Below are 26,612 nucleotides of genomic sequence, written 5' to 3' on the forward strand. Positions count from 1 at the left end.
TGAGATCCATCCTTCATGAAATCCTCCCCACTCCACCAAGAGTGTCTTTCCGCCGTCCACCTAACCTTGGTAACCTCTTAATTCATCCCTATGAAATCCCCAAACCACCTTCCCTACCCTCTGGCTCCTACCCTTGTAACCGCCCCCGGTGTAAAACCTGTCCCATGCACCCTCCCACCACCACCTACTCTAGTCCTGTAACCCGGAAGGTGTACACAATCAAAGGCAGAGCCACATGTGAAAGCACCCACGTGATCTACCAACTGACCTGCCTACACTGTGATGCATTCTATGTGGGAATGACCAGCAACAAACTGTCCATTCGCATGAATGGACACAGGCAGACAGTGTTTGTTGGTAATGAGGATCACCCTGTGGCTAAACATGCCTTGGTGCACGGCCAGCACATCTTGGCGCAGTGTTACACCGTCCGGGTTATCTGGATACTTCCCACTAACACCAACCTATCTGAACTCCGGAGATGGGAACTTGCTCTTCAATATATCCTCTCTTCCCGTTATCCACCAGGCCTCAATCTCCGCTAATTTCAAGTTGCCGCCACTCATACCTCACCTGTCATTCAACAACATCTTTGCCTCTGCACTTCTGCTTTGACTGACATCTCTGCCCAAACTCTTTGTCTTTAAATATGTCTGCTTGTGTCTGTGTATGTGTGGATGGATATGTGTGTGTGTGTGCGCGAGTGTATACCCGTCCTTTTTTCCCCCTAAGGTAAGTCTTTCCGCTCCCGGGATTGGAATGACTCCTTACCCTCTCCCTTAAGACGCACATCCTTTCATCTTTCCCTCTCCTTCCCTCTTTCCTGATGAGGCAACAGTTTGTTGCGAAAGCTTGAATTTTGTTTGTATGTTTGTGTTCGTTTGTGTGTCTGTCGACCTGCCAGCACGTTCATTTGGTAAGTCACATCATCTTTGTTTTTAGGTATACACACACACACACACACACACACACACACACACCAAACAAAACTGCTGGCAGGTCGATAGACACACAAACAAAAAGCTTTCGCAACAAACAGTTGCTTCATCAGAAAAGAGGGAAGGAGAGGGAAAGACGAAAGGATGTGGGTTTTAAGGGAGAGGGTAAGGAGTCATTCCAATCCCGGGAGCGGAAAGACTTACCTCAGGGGCGTAAAAGGACAGGTATACATTCGATCGCGCGCACACACACACACACACACACACACACACACACACACACACACACATTTGTGACAAGTGTGTGTGTGTGTGTGTGTGTGTGAGAGTGTGAGTGTGGGCGAGCGCTCGCGCGAATGTATACCTGTCCTTTTATCCCCCTGAGGTAGGTCTTTCTGCTCCCGGGATTGGAATGACTCCTTACCCTCTCCCTTAAGACGCACATCCTTTCATCTTTCCCTCTCCTTCCCTCTTTCCTGATGAAGCAACTGTTCGTTGCGAAAGCTTGAATTTTGTGTGTATGTTTGTGTTTGTTAGTGTGTCTATCGACTTGCCAGCGCTTTTGTTTGGTAAGTCTCAAAATCTTTGTTGCCCTTCAGCACATCCTCTCTTCTCACTATCCGCCAGGCCTCAATCTCCGCTAATTTCCAATTTCAATTTGCCGCCGCTCATACCTCACCTGTCTTTCAACAACATCTTTGCCTCTGTACTTCCGCCTCGACTGACATCTCTGCCCAAACTCTTTGCCTTTACAAATGTCTGCTTGTGTCTGTATATGTGTGGATGGATATGTGTGTGTGTGTGTGTGTGTGTGCGCGCGAGTGTATACCCATCCTTTTTTCCCCCTAAGGTAAGTCTTTCCGCTCCCGGGATTGGAATGGCTCCTTACCCTCTCCCTTAAAACCCAAATCCTTTCGTCTTTCCCTCTCCTTCCCTCTTTCCTGACGAAGCAACTGTTGGTTGCGAAAGCTAGAATTTTGTGTGTATGTTTGTGTTTGTTTGTGTGTCTATCGACGTGCCAGCGCTTTCGTTTGGTAAGTCACATCATCTTTGTTTTTAGATATATTTTTCCCACGTGGAATGTTTCCCTCTCTCTCTCTCTCTCTCTCTCTCTCTCTCTCTATATATATATATATATATATATATATAACAAAGATGATGGGACTTACCAAACAAAAGTGCTGGCAGGTCGATAGACACACAAAAAATTCTAGCTTTCGCAACCAGTGGTTGCCTCGTCAGGAAAGAGGGAAGGAGAGGGAAAGACGAAAGGATTTGGGTTTTAAGGGAGAGGGTAAGGGGTCATTCCAATCCCGGGAGCGGAAAGGCTTACCTCAGGGGGAAAAAAGGACGGGTATACACTCGCGCGCGCGACACACACACACACACACACACACACACACACACACACACACACACATGCGTATCCACCCGCATATACACAGTGTGTCTGTGTATATGCGGATGGATAGGTGTGTGTGTGTGTGTGTGTGTGTGTATGTGTGTGTGTGTGTGCGTGCGTGCGTGCGTGTGCGCGTGCGCGCGCGCGAGTGTATACCTGTCCTTTTTTTCCCTATAAGGTAAGTCTTATCGCTCCCGGGATTGGAATGACTCCTCACCCTCTCCCTTAAAACCCACATCCTTTCGTCTTTCCCTCTCCTTCCCTCTTTCCTGACGAAGCAACCGTTTGTTTATATATGCTACAGTAAATATTACACTCAGAACCTGACAATTACATCAGCTTTCTTCAGACAGACAATTAGATTTTAAATAACAGAGTTACTTTGCCTTCTCATTGAAAAAGAACACACAAGTACGCAAAAAGTTATTCTCTTCTACGTGATCCTCTCATGACTCTTCAGTAAAATATTACAATGGGGGAGCATACACTTCATCAATAGAAGAATCAGAGAACTCGTGCATTTTTATTTTATTGCACTCCCATTTGTAGGCTGTGCGTAGAGTACTGATTTTCTGTCTAACCTCTTCCTGCTTAATATATAGCTGTGAAAGATGTTACATCTCTACCATTTTGGTGATTGCCACTCGTATTTTGTTTTTCCCTTTGGTTGTAGTTTTCATAGTTGGGAAAACTCACAATACAGTGAGATAGGTTGTAATAAAATTCTTCTTCACTTAAAATATGTGGGGAAACACCAACACTAACAATGTCCTCCAGCTTGTTAAATCTACTGTCAATCAAAATGTCTCTCAAAACACTCTCAATGTTGGACAGACACATTAAACAGTGCCATACAAGGTCAAATATTTGACAAACATAGTAAAGTCCAAAAAATTATTTGATTATGTATGAGGCTATTAGTCCCAATGCAGCACACATTTTCGATACATCGTGGAGGATTACTGTATGTAGCACTGCTGTTTAAATGGCTAAACTCTGCAAGTTTTGCATAGTGAATAATACCAGATTTTTGACATGAAAATGTTAGAAAGTTGACATTTTTCCTATTTTCATTCACTAATCTCTTCTGGAATCATCTCTTTCCTGCCTTTTATCGTATGTCTTCATGGACTCAGCATGTTAATCTAGATTTGGCTGTGTTAGTAGTAGAGGATTGCTGGATGTCTGTCCTTTCACCACCCCTTCTCCCCATGGGATAGGGTACCCCATTTGTCTGCATCTAGTGTTATCCCACATGGAGGTGTGAGAACATTTTTTGAAAGATTCATGAATTGTGTAACTGAAGTGGGATATGGGAAACAGCCTAATAACCACATCCAGGCTGGCTGGCTCACTGGCCCACATCGTTAATTCACAGGGTGGTGCACTTTCCTGAAACCTGGAAGTCCTGTGCAATTGCTGTCTGGGCAAATCTAATGTGTTATGGCATAGAACAATATAATTTACTCCATAGGTACCGAAGCTGCATATTTCTTATCTAGATTTAGCCGTTGAAGTTTGACGGATTCATTTTCTGCATGTGCTAATTTTTATAGCTTATTTTAATTTCCAAGTGTCTTTTTCTTTTGCTTCCTGAATTGTACCACATGCATTTCTGAAAGGTTCAGAGATGTTTGATGATTAGCTTTGAAGGATGGCATTATCTGAAAGCTAAGCTAAAAGTTGTAATTCTGGTGCCAGTAGATTTTCTGTTTGTTTAAAACTACAGATAGAGAACAGTAACTTTCATAAATGTGATACTAGAAGAAAAAAAATTGACAGACATTATCCGTTGCTCAGCATCAGTGTAACATGGAAATTAGTGAGGTATTCCCCCCCCCCCCCTCCCCCACAAAAATTTGTCTCTACTTACCCACTAGTGTAAAGAATCAAGTAGCATAAGAAAATCATGCAAATGGTCAGCATGTTGTATTTTTCACTGACAATGTGTACTATAACTTTAAGTCAGTCTTGTTCCTCCACATACCAAGGTATTACAGTTACACTCCATGGATCATGCAAATACAAATCAACCCTTGTTCTGACTTTGGCTAGCCTCTTTCTCCTCTTACTAATGTACATTTGGAATTAAGATTAGGCTTTGTTATTCAGCATATGCAACAGCATAACCCATTACAAAATTAGAGGCTGAGGAGCAAGTTTTGCATTATACCTCTTCTCCCAGTTTCCTCCATGTTTGATAGATGGTTGTCTTAACACAAAATGCCTTTCTAAGGAATAAAGGAATACATTTTTAAAAACTGTTCTGTGTGACATTCCAATGATGCTGTTTTGACCTCACTAATGAAGGTAAATGACATATTTGCCAAAACCTTTAATTGAGTGCACTAAAAGTTATTCAAAATCCACTGCTAGGTAAAGGCTGTCCTCAGTCTTTCATATATTACAGTCTCCTTTCATACACATTCGTTCTAATTCTGTGCTTCTCTACTGTCACATGTATATTTTCCAATAGCTCACAATATCAGTCCTTTTGTGATCTCTAGAAATACAGTAAGAGACATCCCTGGTCCATGTATAATTCACCTGACTTGTAATTTAGCCTTTCATTCCAGTGTGTTCCCTGATCCATATGTTTGTTTCCCAGTCTCTTCTAGTAATCTCCTCCCCCCCCCCCCCTCCCCCCTCGCACTCAATCACATGCATGTCTACAATGTTTGCGAGAAACATTTTTTATGGGTTTTCGTATTTAGCATGCCTTAAGACAAAACGGATGGACACACAGATAGTACACTTCTCTTTTCAGACACATGAAAAGCTTAGTTTTGCAAACTCTGCTTATTTTATGAAATGCACACCAGGCAATTTTTACTCTTCTGTTGTAGTTCTTGCTGTCCATTCATTAATTGTCTTCAGTTGTCTTAAATATGGAAACTCATTAGGTGGTTGTATGACTTCACTGTTGATATTGATTTTTCACTTTGTTCATATTGCTATATGAAATAAACACACAAATTAATAAAAAAAGTATTAGTTGGTTTTCAGGCTCACTTTCAAGCTTGTTCTTTTAAGTTATTTATTCCTGCAGTTGTTACAGTTTCTCTACAGTAGAGATAAATAGAACAGTGCCTGCACTGAAATGAAGGTGGTGCAAATATTTTCCATTAATATCACCATTGTCGTTGTCATCATCATCATCATAATCATCATCATCTTGAACAGTTTCCAGTGCCAGGCTGGGTCTGTTTGGAATGTTAGTCTTGCCATCTAGTCCTGTTCTCCCACCATCTCTCTGTGTTTACTCTGGCCCAGTTCTGGCTTTGTAACACATTCCTCCACACATTTCAGCCATCTGTCTCTTGATTTTCCACTTAGTCGTTTACTTTGAGTCTCCATTTCGTGTACCATCATGGAAATACTCTTGTTTTCCATTCTCTTTAAGTGCCCATACCATCTTAGCTTTGATGTTTTTATCCTCTTTCATTATTACCCTTACCCTTCATTCCTCATCCTATCTCTTTGTGTTATTCCTAACCCACTTTGGAGGAACTTCATTTCACACATCTGTAATCTGCTTACACCACTTTTCTTAATTACCCATGTTTCAAATACGAGGCATGTTTTTTAAGTAAGTTCCGTTTTGAAATTAAAAGACGTGCTAAGATATTTTTACATAAAAGCCTGTACCTTTATCTACTTTTCTATATAATTTCAGTCAATATTGAGGCAATTGTCATAACATTGTACCAGTTTTTGAATACCCTCCTCATAGAAGTATGCCACCTGACTTGGTAACCACTGCATCACCACTGTTTCGCCCAAGTGTTTCTTCAAGTGCAGTAACAGATAGTAGTCACTGGGCGCAAGTTCGGGGCTGTACGGAGGATGATTTCGAGTTTCCCATCGAAAAGATGTGATGAGAACTTTGGTCTGATTCGCCACATGCGGACGGGCATTGTCTTGCAGCATAACGATGCCCTTTCTCAATTTGCCATGTCTTTTGTTCTGGATTGAACAATGCAGATTGTGCAATGTCTTACAGTAAGCTGCTGTGTTGATTGTCTCATTACGAGGCAGAAATTCCACAAGCAATACTCCTTTTCTGTCTCAAAAACTGTGCACATGATTTTCTGGGCAGAAATTGTTTGCTTAAACTTCACTTTTCTGGGTGAATCTGAATGCCGCCATTCCATGGACTGTTGCTTTGATTCTGGTGTGACATAGGCCGTAACAATTTGGCTTAAGAAATCATTACCATTGTTGTGGTACCGCTCAAGGAAAGTCAATGCACTGTCTAAACGTTTGGTTTTGTGCGCATTCGTCAACATTTTCAGTATCCAACGTGCGCACAATTTTTGGTAATTCAAGTGCTCGGTCACAATGCCATACAAAACACTATGAGAAACATTAGGAGTCATCCCGCTAGGAGGAAATCGTAAAGTGTCTGTTTTCTCTCACCGTATTGTCCACGTCCTGCACCAAACTTTCATTAACGACTGAAGGACACCCACTCCGTTGTTCATCATGCGAATTTGTGCTTACCTACTTTCTTACCATTCCGTCGTTTATAATGTTTTCTCCATAAACTGCATGGATCTCACGATGAATATCGATTGCTTTTAGGCCTTTAGCACTAAGAAATCTCATAACAGCTCGTACGTCACAGTCGGCGGGACTCAAGATCATAGGAGGCATCTTAAACACTTAGTACACAGCCAAGATGATTGCTAAACAGGTAAGCTTTCAACCACACACACACACACACACACACACACACACACACACACGACCACTGTCTCTGGAGTCTGGCCCCTGTAGCTAGACTGTGTGTGTGTGTGTGTGTGTGTGTGTGTGTGTGTGTGTGTGTGTGTGTGTGTGTGTGTGTGGGGGGGGGGGGGGGGTCTCTCTGGGATGTCTTTGTTCCAAACAAGGCTCTTAACACTTCGTGGGACTGCTGCTGCCCGTCTGCAATGATCACTGATCACTGATCTCTTTCTCATTTCTCTCATTTCCCCACTATCACATCTCGCAAATATTTGAAACTTTTCACCTTCTTCTATTGTGCACCTCCAATTCGTATTCCGCTGGTTGGTCTATCTTTCTTTATAGTTGTAATCAGGGGGCGCGCGCGCTCCATTTGTTAAGTGTAAAAGCGATGTTATAACACGGAAGTTCTTTAAGTGACAATACATGATATTTTTGTTCAGTCTGTGGAATACGATTAAAGGTTAACTTTTTTTAATGACAAATGTGTAAAATTAAGTTATGGTCTGTGATAGTAGTTAGTAGGTTTCCAAAAGTTTAACTCAAATATGACACTGGAGGCATATTAGGTACTAAAACATTCTTCCTTTTTCTTATCACTGGTTAAGAATGTGGTGGTAACTTGAAGCATGCTTCTGCATTTATTGAAGAAGATGAAGCTTCAGGAGTTTCAAATATGTGTACAGGTGATGAGATTCGAAGTATGCAAGCTAGGTGACACTGACCTTACAGTGATGCTTCATGTTTGACAAAGCATTACCCTTGCTGGGCCTGCATAGAGTGTAAACCATAGACCAAAAATGCATTCAAATGAACATTTCTCAACATTATTTAGAGATCTTTGAACTAATTCTCAATGAGTTTTTCCAGTGTTTGATATAACAGATGAAACAAGATTTCATCATTAAAAGCCAGAGATACAGAAAGATTAAGTGATGTATGATGATGATGATGTGGCCCAAAACCAGGAAAATGCTGGATTACATCTGCATGAAGAATATTGCTCCAGTTTTCTTAGACTGTCATGGTGTAGTGATTACTGACTACCATGACAAAGGCAGGACATCATGTCACTAGAGAGTATCACATTCCAGTAATGGTCAAATTGATGGATGCTATTAAAGCTACATATCCGTATCATATACTGGTAAATCACACTATACGCGATTGTTACATTCCACTGAATTGCCACACTTACTGCATTCATGTAAATTGACTCATTTTATATGTAAAATATGAGGTTAGGTTCTCGTGTACTTGCATGTTAAGTTTAAGGCAGCAGAATTTCTTTATCAAGGATAACCATCATCATCTTAACGAAATGCATTTTAATGTAAAATTTGTACACTTGAAATTATAAGTCTGTAATACACTAAAATCATTATCCCATATCCAATGAACTCGAAGTCTGCTCTTGTCAGAACCCTCTAGTGCCTTACGATTTTGAGAGATGTAGATGATAAGCAGTTATAATTTGCAATCCCCTGTAGCAGTTCTTGTGAAAAATAGGGTGCATCCGTCCTTTGCAGCCTTAAATCCAAGTGCTGTTTTTTCTTGACTAGAAATAAATGTGCGGCCAGGCATTCGTTTCCAAAATAATCAAGTTTCATCTAGGTCGAAAACCTCCTTTGCAGTATAGCGTTTTTCTGTCACAGCTTCTTTAAGCCTCTTTTAAATTTCTCAGCTCCAACTTCATCTGCTGCAGCTGCTCTCCTGTCATTTTAATGTTATGAAGCAATCAAACCAACCTGAGGTGGCTAATAAAGGTGCTGGATAGTCCTTTTCTTTCATTAAATCTGTATACAAGCTCTTGGCTTTAGCTTGAATATCAGCTCCAGAGAGTGGCACATGCAGTTGGTTGTTATACTCAATCTGGTGGCTTCGCATATTTTTCATTTTTATTGTCACCTCGGAGCAGGATTTGGTCATTCTAGTCATACTTTAATCAGTTGAGCAGTGAGCAGTTTTTCAAAGTGATTCCGCGTTGTCGCAATCAGTTCTCATTGTGGATTAACAAAATTTCAAAACGCCCTGTATGTCAACAATACACTCCCTTTTCATATAGCGAACCGAGGTTCTGTCTTTGTTTCTAATGAATGTGACTTGCATACATGCTTCCTTCCCTCGGCAGACACTGTTTCTTTCCTGTAACCCTACAATTTAAATACATACCTTGTCAAGTGCAACTTCACAGCTCCACAGACCTGAACTGATGATTCATGTCTCGGCAAACATGATAGAAGGTTTGCGTTGAGGTGTGCTAACACATTATTGCTTCCGCATACTGTTAAGTTTGCAGCACTGGGCTTAAAACTAAAATTATTTATATTTGGGAAAACATGTATAACAAATGCATGTATTATGGGGTGCAACTGTATTTATGTAGTGTTTGTTACAAGACTGCAGGTCCTATGCTTTGAAAGACACCCACATGGTAGCAGGGTGAACAAAGATAAACATGAAATGAAGAAGTTGAAGCTGAGGAAGATACTTTTTTTATGTGCCATAGTTTACTAATGGTATTAAAAAGTTGGAAAGTCATTAGACTAAATTTATTTATGCACAAGGAGACTACACTGAAACTAAGAAAAATTCATTTCTCAAATACTAAGTAATGTTTCTCAGGATAAGAATCTAATTAACATCTCTCATACAATTCATGTTTTACTAATTTAGCATTAAATATTTTAGTTTGTATTACTTCAAAGAATCATTTTCATTTTGTTATAGGTGGAGTTGCTCCCTCAGTGTTACCTTGCCTTCATGAAATATATCAAGGAAAATTCAGTCCGCATTCCGATATACATAGAATCAACATTCATGAAGAATTGCGGCCTTTTCATTCAGATAATGTTCAAACACTGGGTGAACTGTTTGTTGAGTTTCTGCGCTACTATGTGGAGTTTGAGTATGTATAAGCAGTCTAAATATCTTGCCTATGTAATGGTCAAAAAAAGCAACTATGCCCGATCATTCCTTTAGATGTATTGGTAACATATGCATATTACTAAACTATTATCCCGGAATCTGGGCACAGTACCCAGACACAGTACCAGATTCCCGTCTGACCGATTTTAGATTTAACGAAAATTAGATGTTCAATATTTTAACTGATTATTAACCAAATTTAAAACTTCAAAATGATGACATAATGTGCTCATTAAGAAGTACAATGTAATATTAAAGGTTTAACACAATAAGGCAAGTATTACAATCACAAACTCTGTGTTGGTTTCTAGGCAACGTAACTGCTGGTGCAAAAATGTTTGGACTTTATTCATCCAGTATTGAGAGTGAAAGCATTTAGCAACTATCAACAAACTTTAGCATTATTCCAAACCCCTTATAAACTTTTTCTGGCTTGCTTACTTAAAGCAAACATTTAATGTATTAACACGTACTTGTTAATTAATTAGATACTTTAAGCTCTTGTTACATGGAACTTTTATTCTTTGAGAAATATGATTTTTTTTTGGGGGGGGGGGCATTTACTGGTGTGGATCTAACTGCATTCTTTGCCCCGGATCTTCCCTTCTGAGCCTTTCTGCACTCTCCCCCCCCCCCCCCCCCCCCCGCCCTTTCCCCCTTATGCGGCGTGTGCCAGCCAGTGCCACCCTCCAGTTCTTGGTTGTTTGCCTCTTGCCCTTCTTTGATATTTGTTCATACTTTCATAAAGTGTTCTCTTCCTCTCTTCTCTATGTTCCCATGTTGTATTGCTCTCTTTTCTCCCACATTATCTTCTCCCCCTTTCTCAGATTCCATTCTCCATCCTTCTGTCTCCTGTCTTCAAATGGCTATGACACTCGTTACTGCTGAACTGGCGTATGTTGTGTTTTCAGGTGCTATGATATTGCAGTTGAGGGGCTGCATGAAGGGAAAGGGACTTCTGTGTTTAGGGCCGAACATGAATTGATTGTATTTAATAATTATGCATACCTTTTAACAAGTTTCTTACTTATTACAGAGTTTTTAAACATTTGTGTATCAGAATGTGTTCCACTGCTGGTAACTGTATGGTAGTAGTGAATTGCAAGCATATGCTTTCAGAATGTGTTCATCAAGAAATAACTGTTGGCAGTTTATAATTTTCTTTCACTATGTCATTCATTTCACTTCTTCCTCCTGATTTTGATGGACATTATGCTCTGTGGATCTATACTAGAGGCAACCAATTGGGTTAAGCTCCAGAACATCTCACCCTAATGTAGGACTTGTCTCTGCTGAACGAAGGCTTAGGGACCCTTCTTCTCACTATAGTAGAGTTTTTGCCACTGTCCTTTCCTTCTGTGCACTCACCAGTGGAAAATTAGTGAAGATGTTGTCTATTGTGGCCACTCCACAGTGTTAGTTCACACACCCGAAAGAGCAGTGCCTATAAAGTGGCTAAACAGAGTGAATGGACATTTTGCAGTCAACTGATATGGTCAAGCAGCTCAAGCACTCTTTGTGAGGTCTGTAATGATGCTAACCCCCCCCCCCTCCCGTATGATAGTGGCACTCAGCACGATTAAGACCACACTTTTCTCTCTCTAATGTCTCGACACTAATCTGTTATCAATGAGGATTTGGTTCTTCCTGAAATTCAATGTTTCTGTTCACAAGGAGACTACACGACAATCAGATTTTTGTAGTTTGTATTACATGAAGTTCAGAATTCAAATATAAATCAACCAAAGCAGATCAGTGTAACACTCAAAAATTCTCGAAAACCTAAGCTGTGAGGTTTTCCAAGCATCATTAATTTGCCAAAGCCAGGATGATTTTTCAATGGGCCAAGTGGCTCAGTGGTAGAATGCACTTCTCCACATGGGCAGCTCAGATTCGATTCCCGGCTGACGCTAATGTATAAACAGAGGTGCATGTTCTACAAGCAATTTTCTGAAGTGTAAAATATAAAAAGATAAAAAAGAATAGGTAGTGCTTGAGGCTGATAATCACTGGATTGCTGGTTTGAGTCTTGTTTTGGTCATTATCTTTTTCATTTTTGGTTATTCATTTTGAATACACAAGTCATTTAAATATCAAATTCATCAAATATATGCTAATTAACTTAGATATAATTGCAATTTTTTTTAATGAAAAGTGCATGTCTGTGTATTTCTGATAACATATCGCACACTCAATTTCAGTTTTCATTTAAAATATAAATTATTGATTACAGATCTTTTGTCAAAGATTGTTTGAATTAAAAAAAGTTAATTTTTTCAACTTCATGAAAACCCCTGTAAAACATTCTACTTTGTTGAAGTTGCTTCGGCCAGGAATCGAATATGAACTGCTCATGTGGCAGATGAGCATCATACTGCAGAGCTGTGTGGCCCATTGAAAAGTTATTGTAGCTTTGACAAATTAAAGATGCTTGGAAAACTTCAAAATCAGTTTTCTCAAGAAGTTTGAGAGTTGCATCAAATTGCTGTTCGAGATTGATATTCGCGTTCTGAACTTCACATACAATAAATATAAAAGATAACAAAAGTCTGATCACCATGTGGTCTCCTTATTGGATGAATAGATAGCATTTGTTCTGAAGTACTTTATGTGATGTAATAAAATAATTTAAGAACATTTGTAATGTAGATCCACAGTAGGTAGGCTTGCTTTAAGCCAAAAGAAATACAATAAACTCTTTGCTTTAGATAACTGGATAGTTGGAAAGCAGACGAAGAGCAGTGATACACATAGAATAGTGAAATATTCAGATAAGAGCTTAGTGTGCTAACTCTGTCTGTCAAAAACATCTCTACGGAAAACTCATGTTTGCGTGCCCTATGTTACAATGATCTCCAGTGTGCAGCAATGTGAGTGTTTGCATCTGCCAGAGTAACTGCTCTGTCTAGTTGAACTGAAATCACAGTGCAACTTAGAATTTTTTCACAGTGACAGATATTACCAGTGGTGAAACAATCAATAAATGACAAAAAAAACTCCTGGGTCTGATTCAAGATTGAGCTCTAGACCTATGGATTTGTAGCTTGACACTTACTCACCTGGCCACACATCAATGGAGCAATAGTTTTACTGCATTGGACGTCAACAGTAGTGTTAGAGCAGAAATACAGGCACTAATAATTATTATGCTGCCATATCCGGGCAAAGTGCACAGACGTGTTCCGGCACCTCATCTAATACATTTGGAATTTGGAAGTTAAACAGACAATAACAGTAATTTGTAGCAAAGCACTCTGAAGTATTACAATGGTACAAGTAGTAAGAGAAACCAGTGAGTTCTTGTTCTTCCATGTTTCGCAAAGTAATATTTTGTTTGATACACATTTTAACTGAAAACAGTTGACAATGTCAAATACTGAAAGATGTTTGATGTGTCTTCCAATCTGGTGAGACAGATTGAGACTTAACACACTGCTCAAATTTTCAGAAAATCTGTGATGTGGTTTGACATACAACCAGACACTGTACCTCCTTGGTAGTCCAAATGAGTGCTTTTTGTCTGTATTCTTCTCAACTGTTCCGTTGTGATTTATTTTTCCGGGACATGCTGTAACCTTGCCTTCAGTACCCTTATCATTACGTGACTGTCATTGCCTGGCTGTGTTGGCATAATGTCACTCTGACTTTAAGATTGATGAATCATTATCTTGATACTTGGAACCTTCTTCCAGACCATTGATCATGGTATCATTTTTGGGAAATACAGCACACTTCCAGTTGTAATGCATCATATTTGGAATCATGATATTTTTATGGTTTTTATTTAGTAGGACTGTCCTCTGTTCAGTTAAAGTGCCTGAGATGTGTTTATTACTTGTAATTTTTGACAGAAGCTTGTGTGCCCTCTGCACATCCAGTTTTCCCTTGGTGGAAAATTATTTATTTCACACATAAGGTGGATTATCTCAATGGGTGACACTTATTATTATTATTATTAATTTTTTATTCATAATCTTCACATGGAAAAAGTCAATTGGCAAAAATTTGATGTATCAGACGTAAGCACTGTTTTGGATTGCTTGGTTTCCTCTTTTAGTGCATGCTACTCATACTGGGCTTTGTTTTCCCTTTGTCCAGGCCTTTTAGTATGTATTCCGCCAGAATGTGCATAGGTTATTTCTTCTCTAATGTGATATTTGGCTGCATGACCATAATACTGACATTTTTAAGAGTATTATTTCTTTATGCCAGTGGTCTCAAACTCTAAATAAATTTTGTTATCTCAGAGTTTTTATCACATGTTTGAACCTGCCTTAACTACAGTATTTACCAGAGCTAAAAGACAACCCTGAATATGACACTACACACCACCTCCTTTTTCTTTTTTTAAGAGTTTTATTGGGAAAAATTGATTTTTAACTTAATCTGACCAACCAAAATTACAAACTGCTTTATTGATATAAGTATCTCCCAAAAGCAGTTAACTTTGTTCTTATTCTAAACTTATGACATTTATTGTTTGCCTACATATTTTTTTTCACATTGTTTTCTGCTTACTCTCTCTGCAGTATCAGTATTTTAATTCATGGTATATTATCTTCATTTGTAAGCCTACTGGAATTTCCTCCTTCCTGACACTCCTCCCACAGTATGTCATCTTCTGAGACTTACTATTATCACTGGATATGCTTTTGTAATAGAGTCTGCACCAGGCAGTAAGGATCCACCAGCAAATCATAAATACTGAGGTTTTCTTGGCCAGTGTTCAGTATTACAAAAAGTCTTCCAATTCCCCTCCTGATAGTTAACTCTTTCAATTCCGCATGTACTGGTGTCTGATTCATATGGAACAACTTTTCCCAACAACAGTAATTTTTCCCTTCTGCCATAACACAGTTTTTCACTTTTTAAACTTTTTCCATTAAGCAGATGGTACATAAGAGGCCAGCTTATCTAATAATAATTTCTTTTTTGTATGCAAGTGAGTGTGGTCTATTTTAAGCGAATTTTCTCAACTGTGAAATTTTTGGTAAAAAAAAAAAACAATAATATAAAGAAGTAGGTGTGAGGTACCTAATGATCCTATAAAGCAGTCTGTTCCAACAGTACCCCAGGGAGATTGAGTGCTCGCTGCAGAAACTTGGAGCCTGTGTGGTGGGGGAAAGCAAACACACTACCCCCTGGCTGCACTAAGCCGCAACTGATGCAATAACCCATGTTCAGTAGCAGCTATGGTCAGTCGCAGAAGTCCTGTGCATCAATTGAAGGATACATTTCTATTATTGAGAGAGGGATCCCTGCAGCATCTTGTACATCGTAAAGTATTTAGTAAAACATACAGCACAATTATACATCTCTTCACGGCTTGCAGTATGAGTGAATAGAAGGCAAAGCACACGAAGAACTAGTAGCCAGGCATAATAAGGAAATACCAGGAGATGTAAGTTTAAAAAACAGTTCTTAGGACAGAAGTTATAGAAATATGCAGCATAGTACTCGTGCTGTAATGTGTTTGTACCTTCCAGGTGAGTGACAGTGAAGAAAACAGAATTGAAGCTGCAGTTCGAGCAAGCTACAAAGTCGCTCACATTGTAGCAACGAGAAGCAAGCAGTTTTCTGTGGGACCTCTCGTAAAATGACCCATGGTAGCAGGTGCGGAGTGTTTGTCTCCAAGGGAACTATAGGCAGTTGAAGGGGTCTACTTTTTGAAGCAAGCAATGTCTCGTCAAATTTAGAGACACGGCTCAGGAAAAAAGATAATCAGAGGTTCATGGAGAAGTTAAGTTTGTTTGGAAGGCAGATGAGTGCTGGAATTTTAACATTCTTAAATATTTTGGCTTCCTTAAATCAACCTGAAGGTACAGTTTCAGTGATCATCATGCCAAGATGAAGCAGTACATCACATCTTTACATCTTTTGAAACAAGATTCTGAGAGCTTGTTATTTTTGAAAAGGAAATGGAATTGTTCGGCATGCAATTCTCAGTTTCACCACATGATTTGTTATTGTCACTCCAGTTGGAAGTTATTGATTTGTAAAATTCAACTTTGCTGAAAGACAGATTCTACAACATACTTGATTTTTTCCTCCAGGGGGCTCACCAATCTTTGGTGAGTTCGTGCTTGGTGACAGTGCCTTTGCAGCACCTTTTCCTTTCCGTGCTGCAGGTCTATCCTCCTGCTATTTTTTTATCCCCTCCCTTGGGGAGCATGTCTAGGATGTTTTGAGAATGTGTTCTGTAGTTTTAGTAGCATGACATCAAAACAGTGCCTCCCCTGTTTTTTCTTTATTCCTTTATTCCTTTCTTCCTTGTTTCATTGTCTGTCTCCTATCCTTCCTCGGCTTTGGCATTTGAGGTTTCTCTTTGATACTCTTTCCTCTCCGTGTGCTCCTGAAGGCCGACTGTATCCGATGTGTAGCAGGTGACTGGGTAATGCGTAATTCCCAGCCCCGGATTGGCAGGTAGGGTTTGCACGTACCCCTGGTGTAGGCCAGGTCCAGGGAGTAGTGATTGCCTGAGCTGTTACGTTCCCAGTTGGTGTGACGTGAGATGTGAATAATCACCTAAGGGGAGTGAGCCCTCTCTGGGGAGGGGGTGGGGGGAAGTTGGAAGGAGCACACCATCAGAGATGCTGGAAATAATTGGGGATTTTCCTGCAGTGAGCCAGTCACCATCTCAGTCTACATCTACTAAACATAAACAGAATGAGGCTGAAGATTCCAAGACTCTCCCAGCAGCACCTTGGTTCCTCGTGGTATCACGTACTGGAGGTGGTCAGTCCTCTGCTACAGTTAATCCTTTTATTATTCAAAAAGGTGTTGATATAATTTCTGGCCCTGTGAAATTCTGTTCTTGTTTATGTAATGGCACTTTGCATTTGGAGGCCAATTGTGATTCTCAAACCTAACAACTGTTTGCAGCTTCGTTCCACCATGGCTATCAACTTCGTTTCAAGCCCCATTGAACACTGAATTCTTTGCGTGTTGTTATTTACACTAGGTTGCTTGATGGTCTGACCAAGGAAGAAATCCAAACTTATCTCTCTGATCAGGCCGTCATTGATGTCCATCGAGTAATGAAAAAGGTTGATGCAACCTTAGTGCCCACACACACCCTTTTTCTTGTGTTTGGTAGAGTATGCTTCCATCAAAGATCAAAGCAGGCTCCGAAGTCATCAAGGTCTGACCATACATTCCAAACCTAATGCGCTGCAACCAGTGTCAGCATTACAATGACACTCGAATGTCCTGTCAAACATGGCCACATGTGTTATTTGTGGTAGGGATGTTCATGAGGGCAATTGCCCGCCACCTTCTCTCCGCTGTATCAATTGCAAAGGCAACAATGCAGCATCATCCCAAGAATGTCCCATATATCTTGATGAGCAGGCCATCCAGGTGATCTGGGTGAAGGAAAAAGTGCCTGACCCTGTCACTCGCAAGTTGTTGGCTAGTCAAAAGCCCTAAGTTTTATCACCTGGCACTTACGGTAGCATTCTTGCTACTCCTTGCTCCAAGGAGGATGTGGCCACGTAGACTTGTGACCTCAAATTCAACACCAAGATTTTATAATTACCAAGTGTCACAGTAGCATCCTTGTATCCTCCTCCTCCTCCTCCTCCTCCTCCTCCTCCAGCTGTACAGTAAGCCACCAAATCTTCATCTCCAGCAGTGGAATAGCTTGCTATACAACCAGCAGACTGGAAAGGTCAAAAGGAATATTCCCGCGAAGACTTATTGTGTCCCTCCAGCCAACAAGCATCTGAGTCTTCATCTGCCAACCACGAAGGCTCCAAGAAATTGATCAAAGGCAAACGGTCTTCTTCACCGACTCAGAGATCCTCTTACACAGTGTCAGTGCATGATACTCTCACCTTGCTGACCTCCGTTTTTCTGCCCTGCATCGCTAACCATTTTTCTGCCCTGGAATCTGTCTGCTAACCCAGTGAGAATTGTGATGCCTCTGTAGATCTTATGGAACAGGAACCTCGAGCCTCTGCACTCTGTCAAAGTGAGTTTTCGAAGGCTGGAACTCGGCACCTGCTGAGATGACAACCCTTTATTTTTTTCCTACTTCTCTTCCCCCGCCATGACTCTTCTCCAATGGAATGTTTGTGGCATTAGATCCAACAAGGAAGAGTTACGGCTTCTCTTGGAATCACAGCTTCCACTTGTTTCCTGCCTCCAGGAAACAAAATTGCATCCTCGCAACTGCTTAGACTGCTCGCATTTCTTTCTGGTCTGCTTTGACCCTAGCCCCCCTTCCCCAAGGACGGCATTCCATCTCATGGGGGAATCGCATTATTGATCTGGGATGATGATCATAGCCAAACCATCTCACTGAACTCATGGCTGCATGCTGTTGCAGTCCACATTTTCAGTACTCACTTCACCTTTTCTCTTTGTACTGTCCACATCCCTCCATCATGGAGTGTCACCATGGCAGACTTCCTCCAGCTTATTGGGCAACTCCCTCACCCCTTTTTGCTGCTTGGTGACTTTAATGCACACTATCTCCTTTGGGGCTTTTCCAGAACCTGTCGGAGTGATGCCCTCTTGGCTGACCTTCTCAGTCAAGTTAACCTCATCTCCCGTAACACTTGAGCACCCACATTCTTTTCAGACTCCATGCACACCTATTCCCATTTGGGCCTCCTGTTCTGCACTGCCCAGCGTGTGTGTCATCTTGAGTGGTCTGTTCCCACTGACACATACTCGAGCAACTATTTCCAGTGTGCTCACCATTTGCTGACTCTTACCGCACCTATGTGTAAAATAAATTGCCAGCTTTCTAAGCTCAACTGGCAACCTTCGGTGAACAACATTTCCCCAGCTGTGATCACCAGGTAGAACCTTACAAACATTATACTTACCACTGCAGAATGTTCCATTCCTCAAACTTCACCTTTACTGCACCATTTCCCGGTCCCTTGGTGGACTGAGGCATGCCACGATGCAATTTGCATGCAGAGACATGCTCTCCGCATTTTTTACTGTCATCCTACTCTTGCAAACTCTATTCGTTATAAACAGTTGCATGCTCACTGTCCTCGCATTGTTCACGATAGCTAAAAAGCTAACTGGATTTTATTTACTAGTTCCTTTTAACAGTTCCACTCTCTCTTCTGTCATGTGGGCCAATCTCTGATGACTCTCTGGGACCAAGGTTCATTCCCATATTTCTGTTGCAGATGATGTCATTGTGGACCCCATCGCTGTTACCAGCATCTTAGGCCACTATTTTGCTTTCGAGCTCCTTCCACTATCGCTCTGGCTTCCTCCATCGGAAATGAGTTGAGAAGGATCTGGTGTGATACATTTTTCCTCTCCAAATTGTGAATGCTACAATGCTACCATTACTATGGGAGCAATATGACACTCTCACTTCATCCTGATCTTTCACCCCAGGGCTGGACGATATTCACATTCAGATGTTGCAGCCCCTTTCTCTTGCAGGCAAGCACTTCTTACTTGATGTGTAGAATCGCATCTGGGCAACTGGCATGTTTCCCAGATGCTGGTGTGAAGCCACTGTCATAGCCATACTTTGGATCGGTAAGGACAAACGCCTTCCTTCTAGCTACCACCCCATTTCACTCACCAGCTGCGTTTGCAAGGTGATGGGACATATGATTCGTGCCCAGCTGGTATGGTGTCTAAAGTCTCGCAGTTTACTAATCACTGCAAAATATGGATTTTGAGCAGGCTGTTCTGTAGTTCACCACCTTGTTACTATGTCAAACCATGTAACGGACCTCGACACTTCGTTGCGCGTCAGGGTCTGTCCCAAGTGTTGTCCTCTTTGCTATAGCCATTAACCCTGTTATGGACTTCTCCTGCTGGGCATCTCTGGCTACCTTTTCATTGATGATTTTGTGACCTATTGCAGTTCTCTATGGACTTGTCTCCTTGAGTGGTGTCTTCAGTGATGTCTCTATAATCTTTACTTGTGGAGCATCGACAGTGGCTTTCGCTTTCCCACTGACAAAACTGTTTGTATGAGTTTCTGGCAGTGCAGTGGTTGTCTTCCACTGTCTTTACATCTTGGACCTGTTGTTCTTCTGTTCGCTGAAACTATGAAATTCCTGGGTCTCGTGCTTGATAGAAAACTTCCGTGGTTGTCCCACATGTCTTATGTGGCTGCCCACTGTATCTGGTCCCTCAATGTCCTATACATGCCCTAAGCTGTACTTCATGGGGAGCAGATTGGACCACCCTACTACATTTGTACCAATCCCTTGTTCATTTGAAACTCACATATGGGTGTTTCATTTATGCATCTGCATGTCCATCCAGTTTATGCTTTCTAAATACAATGCATTATTGAGAATCCTGTTTGGCCGCTGGTGCCTTTTACACTAGCATGGTTGAGAGTGTCTATGCAGAAGCTGCCAAACTACCACTGTCACACTGACCTGATGTTCCCCTCACTGGACACGCATGCCATTTGTCTGCCATATCCTGCCACCCATCCTCTGCCTCCTTCTTCGATGACTCCTTTGACCACCAGTATGGGGCACATCCCATTTCTCTGTTACTTCCTGGAGTCAGCTTAACTTCCCACAACCTGCCACATTCTCAATGGATGTGAACCCTTTACCACCTTAGCTTCTTGCAGTGACCTGTGTTCACCTTGGATTTCATTTGCTTCTTAAGGAAACTACTCGAGATTTGATCTGTTGCTGTAAGTTTCTTGACCTTCGCACAGAACTTAGCGATATTACCTTTATATACACTAGGCTCTTGAACTGACTATGGTTTTGGGTGTGCCTTCATGATTGACAGTGAGGATTTTCAGTATCGACTTCCAGAACACTGCTCAGCATTTACAGTAGAGCTCTTCGCCGTTTATCAGGCCATGCAGTACATCTGGTGACACAGGCTTATCAATTGTCACATGCTCTGACTCTCTCGTTGCCTTTCAGATGCTGTGTGTGCTGTACACAATCCATCCCTTAGTGAAACTGGTTCAAGAAAGCTTCCACCTGCTCACTCTTGAGAGAGCCACTGTGATGTCTGTGTGTGTTCTTCATCATATCGATCTGACAGGAAACGAGGCTGCTGCCGAGGCCGCAGTTCTCCTACATTGGGCCGCTAGTTCATCCATTCCTTCTGATCTCCGTATTACTGTCTGTCAGCAGGTGGTGTCACTTTGGCATCACAGCTGGTCTTCCTTCATGCGAACAAGTTCCAGGGGCTTAAACCTCTCTCAGCCGCTTGGCCGACCTCCTCTTGGCCAACCTCCTCTTGGACCACTTGCTGCAAGATCATTTTAGCTAGGTTGCGTACTGGGCACTGTTGTTTTAGCTATCACCATTTGTTAAGTGGTGATCCCCCACCACTTTGTGCTCATTGTCATCAATCTTTGTTTGCCATTTCCTGACTGAATGCCCTTTTTTTAACCATTTATGTTCTGATATATGTTTGCCGTCTGAATTATTAGCCATTTTAGTGAACAATGTGTGTGCTGTTGACCACATTTTAATTCATAGCAGTATGGTGAAGGACATTTAAACTTTAGTTTGGTACCTTTGTTGTCTCTATGCCGTATTTTGTGGACCTTTCTTCAAGAGAAAATTCTTGTTCTTAGCTCTTCCTTCCATCAACTGGGCTCAACACAGAGTCGCTTTAACTCCTTTCTAGTTGTTACATTCTAAGGGTCTGACAAGGGCGCTTATGACCTTAGTTGTTTTTGTGCCCTAAAATGAAATAAAACAAATATTTAATTTGTCACTGTGGTATTGTTCATAACAGCAAAAAACATTTCTCAAGCTGCACAGAGATTCTGCGCAGATCATGTGCATGTTTGGCTCTATGTATTCTTGTAAGCACTTTTCTGAACAATGAAAAGAATACAAACCAAGGAACAATCTTTTCTTCTGGACGAGACACTGAAGGCAGTCTTGCTCATTAATGCTGCAAGCACTTTCATGCCAGATATTATCGCTCTTGTTATGATACAAAGAAAAAACATCTGATTTCAGATACCCAATAAACTTATGCAATTTATTTTAAAACATTCCTAACTTCCTATTGCCCCGAGGTAGTAAGTCACTATGTCGTAGCTGCTAAGAGTATGATGTTGGCGATCATTTAAGTTGTGACCAGCCCGTTTGATTGGCCACAGCAAGCAACAATGATCTGTGGAGCAGGGAGTGCTCTGCAGCTCAGCATGAAGCTCATGAGCTGGAACAGCGTGCCATAAAGTGACTAGTTTAATTACAAATGATAGTGTAACAATTTTCAAATCGGATGTAGATAGATCAAATGATTGATATGAATAATTTTCGAGTTATTTAAATATGGAGTTTTCTGAAGGTCTTGCTTCAGCCCTGAAATTGTTTAAGTGTATTAACAATGTTAATGAATACTTATGGAATAGTATAACAATTAGGGGTATCACCTTCAGCCTTGTTTTTAAATCTCTTTACTCAATTGTGGCTGGTTCTGGTGACACTGCACCATTGTCATGTCCCCGTATTGGCAAATATGGACCTATAACCAACTTTGCATACTGTGATAACAGGGGATATGGCAGTATGGAAAGTTGTTTATGTATCCACCTTGCGTCAGTAGAGGGGCCTTATGTCTGTACAGTGTGTCATCGAAGCCAGTTGCATTTGTATTAAGAGATTTCAACACACAGCTGGAGATGTGACCATTAATTCTCATATATTGACCATCTGTTGTCTCCATCCAAAATAGAAGATGGATATATGAAATAATGGAGTAGTGGATGTGATCAACTTTATGGTAAAATACTAAGAATTTGTTGTGTACTCTCAGGGAATAATTCATGCTAACCAAATGATGTGGTTTGAAGCTATACTGAATGGAAGGAGGAGCACTGAATATCACTAAGTCCTTCAACAAAGTGAACAACAGTATCGATCCAGTGAATAAGATAGTATCACCAATGACACTTGCTGGCTTACATTCAGTGAATTTTGTATTTGTTTGTCCTACATGATGTAGTCCCATATAGTTACTTTCATGTGTGTGTTCTGTTTTTATCTGCAAGTATTCCTTCATTCTCATGAACAGGTTGAGATAACTAACTTTTTCACTTCAAATATTATTTGACTCGTTACGAATACTAGTAATCTGTTTTCACCTAGACAATAAGTTACAGGACCTGTTAAAATGGTGAACTGTGTGTTTCAGAAATTATGAATATGAATTTGAAATTGAGATTTTTCTTTTCTTATTGCAACTTGAATGATTCACCACACAGATGTCAGCTCGATTAATCATCAACCCCTTTGGACAGTTTATCTGGATTAAAAACAGGCAGCCAATTTTAATAAACCAAAAAATACCTAAGGTGAAGGTGTTAGGTGTCTGTCTCTCTCTATATAAGTGGACATACCAAGCTGATGTCAACTAGGCTGATGTCATTTACTCCACGAAGCATTCTTCTTGTTTGCTGTTCATTTTATATAACTACCATTTAATTTAATTTCTTATTTAATATAGGGTTTGGAGAATTACTTATGTTGTTGACTTATTTTGATGAAGATATGTGTATATTTTTATTTTTCTTCTTGTGAAACAACAGTGGATTACAAAAAAATAATTTAGTTTCAGCCAGTATGCTATTTCTGTGAGAGTTGCTGGAAAGATCCCCATAGAAGAATGCCGTCACGTGCGGTCTTACAAGAATGATCCTCATCAGTGGAAATACTTATGTATTGAAGGTAATTTCAGTACTGATACCTGTTACTCAAGTGCTTTATTACTCCCATTACCACTGCATCTTAAAATTGTTACTGTAGCTTGTGCCATCACCATGCCAACTACAAAACCAAAATATAGCATTAAAATTTTTTTTTCCTTTCTACTGCTGCCACTGCTTCAGCCTTGTAGCCTTTTCAAAGAACAGGAAAAAGTTTGTGAATCAGTTTGGGGATGTACTTTCAGAAGACTTTGAAGTATTGGGTATTAATGCCCTTACTAATAATGGAGTACCTTTGATACTAGTTTCATAAATAATTGAAAATATATAGCTTCATAAATTACTTGCTGTATCTGAACAAGTAAGAGGGTAACTTGAATGGCATATGTGGGTCTTGTCAGTGCTTGTTGCATTGTATCGGAAACCATATTTCCATTGACTCCTATGTTCTTTCCCAGGAAATGAATATTTTTTTCTATGGGTTGCCAAGGTTGTTTTTTTTTTTTTTCATATTTTTTGAATTTATTTTTCCCGACTCACATGACGAATTACTACAAATAGTGTACCATTCGGAAAAAACCTGAAAATTGAAATCCAAGCCTGCCCATTCGCTTTATTTGTGATGCTGTGTCTTGCGTGTGTGTCAAGAGTCCAAATGTTGATAGTATTGGAACAAAATAGTAATCATCTCCATGAAAATCAACATGGGATCTGGAAACATCAATCATGGAAGTGATGGGTGGGGGAAGGGGGGCGGAGAGAGAGAGAGAGAAGATCCCTATGGTATATGTAATCTGTTTTGCAGGTTGATCAAACATTTCCCGGCAGTAGGGTGAGGGACTTTATGCTGAACAGTGTGTCATCTGCAGATGCTGAAGTAATAGGTGCTCAGCCCCTGGGGAATGTAATAAGACTTTTGCTGTTAATTACACTTAAATGGCTTAATTGATACTGTAAGTTGCAAATTCAGGCATTTTGCAAATAATGCAGTTATCTATGAGGAAGATATATGTGGTAAAAATAGCAATAATATCAACTTAGTTCTTGACAGAATATCAGCGTGCTACGAAGACAGTGTTAGCTCTTAGTTTAGAAAAATGAAAGTATGTGTACTTCATGAAACTATGTATAACCATGGCTTTCTTTGACTACACAATTAATGAGTTACAACTAGTGTCAGCTACATTGTAATTGTTGTTGTTGTTGTTGTCGTCGTCGTCGTCGTCGTCGTCGTCGTCGTCTTCAGCCGTGAGACTGGTTTGATGCAGCTCTCGATGCTACTCTATCCTGTACAAGCTTCTCCACCTCCCAGTACCTACTGCAGCCTACATCCTTCTGAATCTGCTTAGTGTATTCATCTCTTGGTCTCCATCTACGATTTTTACTCTACACGCTGCCCTCCAATGCTAAATTGGTGATCCCTTGATGCCTCAGAACATGTCCTACCAACTGATCCCTTCTTCTAGTCAAGTTGTGCCACAAACTCCTCTTCTCCCCAATTCCATTCAATACCTCCTCATTAGTTATGTGATGTACCCATCTAATCTTCAGCATTCTTCTGTAGCACTACATTTCGAAAGCTTCTATTCTCTTCTTGTCCAAACTATTTATTGTCCATGTTTCACTTCCGTACATGGCTACACTCCATAAAAATACTTTCAGAAACGGCTTCCTGACACTTAAATCAATACTCGATGTTAGCATATTTCTCTTCTTCAGAAACGCTTTCCTTGCCATTGCCAGTCTACATTTTATATCCTCTCTACTTCGACCATCATCAGTTATTTTGCTCCCCAAATAGCAAAACTCCTTTACTACTTTAAGTGTGTCATTTCCTAACCTAATTCCCTCAGCATCACCAGACATTATTCGACTACATTCCATTATCCTTGTTTTGCTTTTGTTGATGTTCATCTTATACCCTCCTTTCAAGACACTGTCCATTCCGTTCAGCTGCTCTTCCAAGTCCTTTGCTGTCTCTGACAGAATTACAATGTCATCGGCGAACCTCAAAGTTTTTATTTCTTCTCCATGGATTTTAATACCTACTCCGAACTGTACTTTTGTTTCCTTTACTGCTTACTCAATATACAGATTGAATAACATCTGGGAGAGGCTACAACCCTGTCTCACTCCCTTCCCAACCACTGCTTCCTTTTCATGTCCCTCGACTCTTATAACTGCAATCTGCTTTCTGTAAAAATTGTAAATAGCCTTTCGTGCCCTGCATTTTACCCCTGCCACCTTCAGAATTTGAAAGAGAGTATTCCAGTCAACATTCTCAAAATCTTTCTGTAAATCTACAAACACTACAAACGTGGGTTTGCCTTTCCTTAATCTTTCTTCTAAGATAATTCGTAAGGTCAGTATTGCCTCACGTGTTCCAATATTTCTATGGAATCCGAACTGATCTTCCCCGAGGTTGGCTTCTACCAGATTTTCCATTCGTCTGTAAAGAATTCGCGTTAGTATTTTGCAGCTGTGACTTATTAAACAGATAGTTCGGTAATTTTCACATCTGTCAACACCTGCTTTCTTTGGGATTGGAATTATTATATTCTTCTTGAAGTCAGGGGGAATTTCGCCTCTCTCATACATCTTGCTCACCAGATGGTAGAGTTTTGTCAGGACTGGCTCTCCCAAGGCTGTCAGTAGTTATAATGGAATGTTGTCTACTCCTGGGGCCTTGTTTCGACTTAGGTCTTTCAGTGCTCTGTCAAACTCTTCACGCAGTATCATATCTCCCCATTTCATTTTCATCTCTTCCATTCCCATAATATTGTCCTCAAGAACATCACCCCTGTATAGACCTTCTATATACTCCTTCCACCTTTCTGCTTTCCCTTCTTTGCTTAGAACTGGGTTTCCACCAAAGCTCTTGATATTCATGCAAGTGGTTCTCTTTTCTCCAAAGGTCTCTTTAATTTGCCTGTAAGCAGTATCTATCTTACCCCTAGTGAGATAAGCCTCTACATACATTTGT

At 40.5% G+C, this 26,612-nt stretch overlaps 1 protein-coding gene across 1 annotated transcript in view; it reads left to right on the forward strand.

Moving 5' to 3' along the window:
* The window catches only part of LOC126095257 (poly(A) RNA polymerase gld-2 homolog A-like), a 155,247-nt gene that overhangs the window by 102,001 nt on the left and 26,634 nt on the right, over positions 1–26,612 (forward strand). The window contains exons 9-10 of the mRNA XM_049910011.1: positions 9,796–9,973; positions 23,536–23,651. Of these exons, the coding sequence (XP_049765968.1) occupies positions 9,796–9,973; positions 23,536–23,651 (294 nt within the window). The remainder of the gene's footprint in view (positions 1–9,795; positions 9,974–23,535; positions 23,652–26,612) is intronic.

This window comes from Schistocerca cancellata, chromosome 8 (genome assembly GCF_023864275.1).
Source record: "Schistocerca cancellata isolate TAMUIC-IGC-003103 chromosome 8, iqSchCanc2.1, whole genome shotgun sequence".
In the NCBI taxonomy this organism is placed as follows: domain Eukaryota; kingdom Metazoa; phylum Arthropoda; class Insecta; order Orthoptera; family Acrididae; genus Schistocerca; species Schistocerca cancellata.